Raw genomic sequence first — 9,569 nt, forward strand, 5'->3', positions numbered from 1 at the left:
GTGTGTGTGTGTGTGTGTGTGTGTGTGTGTGTGTGTGTGTGTGTGTGTGTGTGTGTGTGTGTGGTGTGTGTGTGTGTGGTGTGTGTGTGTGTGGTGTGTGTGTGTGGTGTGTGTGTGTGTGTGTGTGTGTGTGTGTGTGTGTGTGTGTGTGTGTGTGTGTGTGTGTGTGTGTGTGTGTGTGTGTGTGCAAATGTGCGTGCGTGTATGAAGAAGGTACTGCACTTAAAAACAAAATACCCGAAAGGAAGGTTATGTATAATTCACCAATCAAGGATACCTGGAATATTCCAAGAAATAATCAAACCTACTACGTATGAACAAACAAACAAACAAAAAACTCTAACGTAAGAGAGAGCATGAGTAAAGCGTGGCCTTGGCATGTTGACGGGAACATGCACAATCATTTGACTCTCTGTTGTCAGCGGAAATTATAAATTCATCATACAAGAATTGTAATAAAGCTAATACATTTTAATTTTACATTAATACATTTTATACTGATCACTATAAATATACAACTACATTCATGATCCCATAGCCTAACATATTAATATATGTAGATAGATTGATAGATAGACATAGATAGCTACTGAAATATATATAATCTAGGTGAGCGTATTTGTTTGTTCGTGTGTCCAGGTATCCGCATGTGTCTCATTTACTCCCATTTATTATGAGAAGTAATAGTCTCTAGTTATCACAAGAATAATGGCCTTATCTTGTTGCTCGCTGGAGATACCAGACCTGACCTTAAAAGTTATTTTTTTTAGGGTAAATGCATTTATCTGGTTTTGCTGGTAATGAATGCACTTAAAATCAACAATTCTAAAACAAACTTTTCTCGATTAATATGCATTAACATCAGACATCATAATTTCCTTAAATTCAGACGTGAACAGAGACTGTTGAGTGAGAAGGATAAGTCTTAACGATAATAGCGACAGTGAAATACTCACGTAAAATTTCCGTCAGCAGCATGCATATCAGGTGATGCGAAATTCGGCGGTTGTTCGTCGTTCGTATTTTGTCAGGGATTCAAAATAAAGTTTTATATATTGTTATGACATATGTCTGTGTAACTATATATACACATATATATATGTGTGTGTGTGTATATATATACATTTATGTATATGTATATATATATATATATATATATATATATGTATGTATGTATGTGTAGTCACGAAGAATGGGCTTAGGAAATTTAGGTATTGAGAGGTAGTTATTATTATGAAATCGTTTTCTCTTATACCGATTGATCTGCTAATGGTATTTACGACAGTCATATATTTTGCATAAATATGGTTACTATGGGGAAATTAGGCAAATGTTTTATATTGATTGGCCAATATCAGCTGATACGGTGTGATGGCGTGTTCCATATTCCTTTCATTCCGACTCGGGTAATGTGGAGCAAATATTAATTTCTTAACATTTACATCTACATATAACCTCATTTGGGAATAACGAGGTATAGAGGTTACCAATAAATGTAAAAAATATGCATTATTAAAATATATATTTAGTGCAGACAATAAAGAACGTCACAGCATCCCTCCACTTTCAAGCCTCGATGCCAAAACTCTCGAGAAGCAAAACAAGAAAAACGATCGAGTGACCCAGAGAGAAGTCGAGAGCCGTTTCTCTTCTTTTTCCATATATAAAACGAATACCTGCAATCATGTCGAAGGTGTTTCTGGCCACCGGTCGTGCGATAGGACCTAGAATTCACACGATGAGGCAAATTCATATGACAAAAGTCTTCAAAGGGACTTTTACATCGACGGACGCTGTTATGCCCAAACCTCACACGACCAAAATTCTGGGTAACCGATATATTGTTTGTTGTGTGATTATGATGTAAATTTGGCATAATTAAAATAACTCTTGCATTTGTTATACCATGTTAATTTGCATTTTAACTTCTTTTAAGATACTTCATTTATCACTAGTTACATACCGTAACTAGATATCTGCCATGCATACTAAACTTGCTAGAACTTTTTCTTGTAAAGGTGCCGGTATATTTCCGAGGTATTATCTGTTATAGGTAGGTTTTGAGAACATATTGGATATAAAATAGATGATTGTAATGTATTCTAGGCATTATTATAATTCTTACAAGGTAAAAATTACTTGTACCAAAATTAATAGAATTGTGAATTCAGAGCTATTTTTTTTGCAATTTTCCTACATGGGAACAAATAAAAAATTGGATTAATATACAGTACTACACCATAAAGGAACCAAGGTATTCTTTCTACTATTTAAAGTATTCTGTACAGGGAAGGGTTACAGGGTAGTCCAATAGTATTAGCCCCTTGCCAGTGAGTGGCATGTGCTTACATGTTATTGCACGACAATAAGATAGAACTTTGATTCCTTCCGTATTTGATGGAGAAACACAAAGCTCAAGTTTGTCGTTGACAAATACTGTTGATTTATGTTTTCTCAAAGGGCATTACCTATGCTTCCCTTCAAGTTGTCGATTCGAAATTCATCAAAAATCAAAACAGCACCTACTTTTCATGGTCATAATCATGACCATCAAGTGTATTGGTGATTTATGATCAAAGAAGGAACCAATGCAAGTTGCTAAAACATGCATGGTGGAAGGTTCCTCTGAATGCAGTGTTGAAAAATTGCTGGCCACAACAATCACTGGACCACATCTATCACTGTTTTTTTTTTCTTTATAGCATTCCTAGTGTATCTTCTGACAACTATGACAAGAAATTATGTAAATCATGATTTAGGTTAATCTTTACAGTATGTATGGCAACTGCATCTGTATTGCAAAGAATTACCATAATTTGTTAATACAATATTTGTATGCAAAAAAATAAGTAATATTACAGTGTGTCTAATTGTTTAGAGAGAGAGAACATCTTTCTATTATATATTAATGAAGAGGTTTTTAGGTAAACCAGAAAAATCCTTGGTTTATGTTTGGTAGTACACTTTTGCTAGATTTTGCAGAAGTTCAGAAGATAACTCAAAATCTTTATCAAACCTATGTTGATTTGCATAGCTAGCCTTCTAGAGTTAAAAACATTGATTTCTTTATACTCAGTACTATGAAGCCATATAAAAGGTTTCCAAAAATTTAATCTAACTTAACCTGTCCCTGAGAATATTCTTGCCACATTGCCTAGCCTAAAAGGGGCTCTCTCTCCCCCACATTCTGTGGGCATTCCATACTCACTTGCATAGCTAACTCAGTAAAAGTAGTCAGTCTGTATTATGAAACCTGGACATTATAAATATACAGTTATTTTATAAACTGCAAGTGCTGTCTCGCAAATATGTGTGTGTGTGTATGTGTACATACACTTTTTTCTTTTCTTTTTTCATTACAGTTTGAACTTTATTTATTATTATTATTATTATTATTATTATTATTATTTTCTCCTCCAAATTTGGTGTCACAGAAACATCTTTTTTATTAATTTGTTAGCTGGCAAATTAATGCAAATGAATAATTCTATATGTTATTTATGTGATGAAGGGACCTGCTACCTTAGAAGTTTACACTATATTATCAAATTAGTATGTAAGATAAGGTCTAGTATACAGTAGATGTTATCCAAAAATATGTACTGAAAGTTCCAATGGTAACTTCCTCTTATTCTAGATCATGTATGTCTGAAATTTCCCAATTTGCCAGCAATTCCAGTGCAATTTGCTAAATAGGTTGAGCTTTATCTTGTCGAGGACAGTTTCTGTTCATTTACCTGCGGTGTGGTGGCCATAGGGTTCAACTGATTTATAGCATTATTGTGTGCACCTATTATATGTATTTCAAATCTTTGAAGATTGTATGTGGTGATGTTGCTGGAGTGTATGCTTTAACTCTTTTTGTTATTATCTTTAAAGTCATTTTCTATTAGTTCTTTGTAAATAATCAATGTACGATACATACATATATATATTTATTGTATTAATACATGGCAGAGTTTTGTGTCATTAGCTTTGTTCATAAGCAAAAGAGATAAAATGCTTTTACATTTGACTTGAAAGTTGGTGATCTCTCTTCTTCTTGTTTTCTTTTTTTCTCTTCCCAATAAGTTCTAGGCATATAATCTGAGGTATCCACAGTTACCAGTATGGCATATATTTTTCAAAAACTATCTTTTGTATGATACACTGCAACCTAAGAAAAAAATGAATTATCTTTTGTTATAATTATTGTGTTAATTAACCTGGAATTAAAAATCATTCCTTCCCCACAGGATACATGGGAGTTACTCTAGCGACTTCTCTGGGAATCTTTACTGGTGCTGAAATAAGCAAGAATATTGCAAGCTTCTTAGAAGAAAATGAACTATTTGTTCCCTCTGATGATGATGATGATGATTGAACATCTGGTTTTCACAAAAAATAGAAGGTGAAGACTTGGTTTCACTAATAATTCCTTTTATTGAAGAAATAATGTATTTTGGATTTAGTCATTATGAATATATTGAGAATTGTCATTAACTAATTCCAGAAAGCTTTATCATCCAGAAGTATTGCCATATTCATTTACATCTCTCGTTGCAGGTTTGTGAATATTCATCTAGTCTCCCCCTCAACGACTCGGGTTTGGACTCCAAGAATCATGTATAGTGCATGAACCAAGACCCTTATCAGTAGATTTTAAGAGATGTTTACCAATGTTAGAACTGCAAATGTTATATATAAGCAATTTGTTGTTGAATTGAAGTTTCAAGATGATTATGGTATGAACCTGCCAATGTATTATCCATAGACTTATGCATTTATTACTTATTAACTTAAAAGTGATTTCTTTCTTTTATAACTGAAATTGGAGGCTCTCAGTCTCAGTTTTTTCAAGAATTATATTGATTGCAATTATCTATAGCACTTTGAAAAATTACCATTTCCTGTTTGGAATATTTGACATTCATACTGTAGGAAAATTATGGAAAACTCAGTTTGATGATCTAATGGTTGTAATTACTGCGAAGATTGTTAATCATTTTTCAACCCTAAATTAAATGCTGTTGTTTTATAATTGACAATTAAAACACACTAACCATTCAGTGTACTTACCTATAAATAAATTACTGAAGAATCACTTTGCATTTTATTTACATTTTCAGGTATCCAAAAATGTAAAGACTAGTAGTTGTGTTTTAGAATTTGGGTAAAGTATAACTCTTAGCTTGTGCTGTATGCTAAGATGATCATTGAAAGTTTTTGTAATGTGACACCATTATTTGATGCGAAAGTCTGTGAAAGTAGTGTAGGTTTTAGGTTAGGACAACTTATAAATATCCATAATATAATTTCTTAATATCGGCACATTTGAAAGGTAAACTTTTTCTTGGAACAGGGATTTTACAGCTGAGTTTGGAAAAGCAAAAAATATGAAGAAATACATAATACAAAAGCATACTTTTCCTGATAAAACTAAGTAACAATTAGTTCTTAAGCTGTTGTTAATATGATGTCTTTTTTTTTTTTTTTACTCTACGTATATTTGTATTTGCTAAACACTTCCTCATAAATTATTACAAATTATGCACTTAAAACCTTAGTCTGTCTCAAAAGTGTTTTCCTGCTTTAGAAGATTTTAATTAACCTTTTTACAAGGCTTTTTTATATATATATATATATATATATATATATATATATATATATATATATATATATATATATATATATAGGAACACATTTATATCCCGGACTTGACTAAAACGTTGACAGCATGACAAGCTGTAGTAGTGTACAGGCTGTGTAAGTCAGGCAATAATCTTGGTAATTTTAACTCTGTACATGTTCTTGTTGAAAAACATGAAAACTGGTGCTCAAGTTATTTATGAAGAATAAGCAAATCAGCTTTTTGTCCCTCCAACCAGAGATGGTATCATATTTTATTTAATTCTATAACCCCACATTAACAAGGTTTTTCTCTCCCTACTCCAGTTTCTACATCTCCCCCTGAATGTATTACTTTTCCATCTTTTGTTTCCATTTCTACATCTTTCTTTTCCCAATCAAATTCTTTTGCCATTTCAAATCTAGACACCCCAATCTCTACCACTGCCCCAACACCTACCCCTCTCCCTCCTTGCTCTACCCTCAGCATACAAACTAAACAGTCCACCTCATTTTCTCCTACCACACCCTCTCCTCCACCTACCTCTTCCTTTACCCCTCAAGTGCTTGTCTCCACCTCTCCCCCTCATAAGAAAACCTTTTGATTCTCAGACCTCCAACTAACTGCACTTTAGAAAATCAAAGACATTCAAAACTATCCATCTTCCTCCTACTCAATTCCCACATACACTCCTATCTCCCACTCCCTCCTAACATCCCATTCCCCCCTGCTTCATCTGCATCACCTCACCCTTTCCTTCCCCATTATCCATTCTGCTTCCCCCTTCCTTCCTCATTATCCATTCTACTTCCTTCCTTTGATTCTCTCCCTCCTGACATTTATCCTGAAACTGTGAACTAATCGCTCTTAAACTCCCTTTCTCCTTTAGCTAATCCCTGCCTTACCCAACGGAGATCCCTACTAAATCCTACACTTGTTCCTTTGATAATTTTGATCTAATCACCCTTGTTAATCCCTACCTTAGCTCATTTACTCAACTCTCTACCCTAACTCCTCTTCGCCCCTTTCAATACAATACTATCCTCTACGACTTTTGATGTTTAGCACATTTAATCATCAACTAACACCCCTCTTTACCTTTTCACTACTATATCTTTTTACAGTGCTATAGGACCATTGATGTCTAGCACATTTATTTTGCTTTGTATCCATTAACCGTCCGACCACTGGTATTACTACCCCATTCTACATGCTTGCTGTCAACTTGTTCCATTCCGAATCATCCACCCAGGCCATTATTAAACCTTTATAATACACTCATTCCTCTCTCCCAACATCCTCCAATTAAGCTCCTCTTGCACTGTCTTCTTCATTTTCTACACCTTCCTCCCTTACTACTCTTCATCCTTAGTGTCATCCTCCCCGCAGTACAATCTCACCACACCACTCGCTGTTTCTCCCATCCTCGCCCTGCTACTACTTCCATCTCTACAAATCTTTTGAGTACTCTTTTTAGCACAAAGTGGGATCGATTTTTGTGATTCCCCATACAGCCCCTTACTCTGACAATATCCTCCTATTCCAAGTCTCTAAAAGACAAGTAAACAAAGTTTCCTTCCGCACCCGTTCCAATCGTTCATGCCTTGTAACAGTAACATGAGCTCCAAACTCTTATATTACATACCCTGACTGACCTCTCCGGCCCCAATTCCGCGTGTTATGTCTGTTTGCCAGCTTTATATTGCGACAGTTTGAGGTATATGTTAGTCCATTCCGGAACAGACATTTCGAATGACGCACAGTGGTTTTATTTTCGACAGAACAAAACCTGATGTGTCATTTTCCATACCTTATTATCGATTTTTTTTATTAACAGAGAACGTGTTATTTTTTGGAAATGGGTATGTATATGTTGTTATGGACTAGTCTAATTCTGAAAGTAAAAGTTTGCGAACTATATTAGGCGACGACCAAAATCTTACATTCACATTATTGTAGGAGTAACGGTCTCTTTAAAGGAGTCACAAATTGATCGATCCCTCTGATCTGGTACATAAGCTCTGGGCAGCCAGCCACATAGAAACACATTCTCGCATTATATACTACACTTAACTATGCTAACCTATAATTGCCAGAGTCAGTGTTCATATCCTTCTTTACAATCTATATGTTCTTTCATTTTTTTCTTTTACATTTTTTTTTCGAATTGGTTGCGCTATATTTCTCCAATATGAAATGGCACATCTTTAAGCTCCTTGGAAACCATAAGAGAGGGGTAGAGAAAAAAATAAATCTCAATGAATTATGAATTACAGTACAGGCATTATTGGTGAGCGCTGTGGCTCCCCAAGGGCCTCGCCCAATAGTCTGCCCGCGTCGGCCAAGTAGACTGGAAAAAGCTCGTCTCTCGGATTCAAAGAAACTCATAGGACACACATAAGATCGTTGTCAGGTACGTTGGGAATGTTGTAAGAAATGTTACAAGATCGACCGACATGGAAGAACCACAAGGCTTGTTGATTCAATTTTTTGCTATCATGTTATCCTTGCGACAGGAACGTTCCTTGATGTTAATATAAGCATTTGTTGAAAGGTAAATCACAGATTCTATGATTTAAATTATTATTATCATTATTTTTTTCAAGAGAGAAGGGGAAATGTAATTCAGCCATTGTCAAACTCATGATTGATGCAAAACTTAAATGGGCCAGCCGAAGTGCAAGTATGACTGGGACAAGGAGGGCCACAACCCTGAGTTCTGATAGCCAACTAAAGACTGGTACGTCCCAATCTGATACGTCAACAATGAGGTCCGGGTTGGGAAGGCTGCGGGAGGTGAAGAAGGCGAGGTAGTGACTTCTCAACCACCAAAGACCTTTGGAAGGCGCAAGAACGCCAGCTGAAGGTCACAGACAGTGGATCTATATACCTTATTATCCTTGAAGAGGAGGCAACAGATTCGAATCATATTTGATGATGCTACTTCTGTTGCATTGTTGAGAAACCCAGCAAACTTTCCCACTGCCGGTGGGAGAAAGACCCCCCTCAAAGAAAAGAAAAAAGTAACTAGGCCTTTGTCCCCGCAGAGGTGTCCCACTTGGTTTTGGAGAAGCCAGACAACGCTCTTGTTTGTTAAGTGAAACACCTTACCTTACACAACCTCATAGAGGATCCAGTGACCAGTCGGTCAAACAGGGATATAAATACCTTAATGCCCCAGTGTGTCTTACTATACCGGGATGGCTGCAGCATATCCGTGAATACCCATAGGGTGATATTGAACCCCCCAAAAAAGAACCTAAATGGGCAATATCTGCCGTAACTATCCTTATATACACAGGTACAGCCACAACCACAGCCAGAAGTCTCTGAGGAACTGACGTTAGATGAAACTTGAATATTAGGCAGCGCACAATAAAACTGAGGCAAGTCACGCTTAAGCCCAGTCAACGGCTATATAGAGGAGGGGCCTGTCCAGACAACAAAGGGGGAGAGAAATAATACGTCCAACTATTCGACGTTACCAGTCTCTATGCCCTACTTTCCTGCCATGCCTCTCGCCATCCCAAACGGCAACCAAGGTGAAGGGAGTCAGGTGAAGTAAGACCGATGGGTGAAGGAGTTCTTCCCTACACAAAAGGGCTGGTCCTGGAAGTTTAGATGGCACTTTGCCCCAGGATAGTTTGAGGGACCTGAACCTCCGTCTTCTGTTTTTTCAGTGTCAGGAGTTATGGATGGATAGCTACGAAAAAAGACTGCAGGGAAGGGAGCCCTGTAGTAGTTGAGTTATGGTCTGCACCTCTTTGCTCCCCCTGGGTTGAGGGTGTGGAGGGACATATACCGGTACCAGGTGGTGGGAAATGAAGGCCTCGCAGAGTGAGAGGTGACAGGAGAGATGGGTTTGAGGGGTGGCCAAACGTGAGATGCCCCTAAAGGTGTCCTATGTCAAGCACAAAGCTAGGGCAGCAATGAAGGCCGTGACTGCAGTCGGGGCCATTGC

General features: G+C 36.7%; 2 protein-coding genes across 2 annotated transcripts in view; one reads left to right on the plus strand and one right to left on the minus strand.

Annotated features, from left to right (window-relative positions):
- The window catches only part of LOC125043308, a 10,685-nt gene extending 9,678 nt beyond the window's left edge, over positions 1 to 1,007 (minus strand). The window contains exon 1 of the mRNA XM_047639356.1: positions 957 to 1,007. Within this exon, the coding sequence (XP_047495312.1) occupies positions 957 to 982 (26 nt within the window). The 5' untranslated portion in view covers positions 983 to 1,007. The remainder of the gene's footprint in view (positions 1 to 956) is intronic.
- Positions 1,008 to 1,579: 572 nt separating this feature from the next.
- Positions 1,580 to 5,083, plus strand: LOC125043309 (essential MCU regulator, mitochondrial-like). The gene is made up of 3 exons (XM_047639357.1): positions 1,580 to 1,829; positions 4,236 to 4,390; positions 4,546 to 5,083. The coding sequence occupies exons 1-2, from the start codon at positions 1,685 to 1,687 to the stop codon at positions 4,361 to 4,363; spliced, it is 273 nt and encodes a 90-aa protein (XP_047495313.1). The 5' UTR covers positions 1,580 to 1,684; the 3' UTR covers positions 4,364 to 4,390; positions 4,546 to 5,083.
- The last annotated feature ends 4,486 nt before the right edge of the window (positions 5,084 to 9,569 follow it).

The sequence above is a fragment of the Penaeus chinensis genome, chromosome 33 (assembly GCF_019202785.1).
Source record: "Penaeus chinensis breed Huanghai No. 1 chromosome 33, ASM1920278v2, whole genome shotgun sequence".
NCBI lineage: Eukaryota > Metazoa > Arthropoda > Malacostraca > Decapoda > Penaeidae > Penaeus > Penaeus chinensis.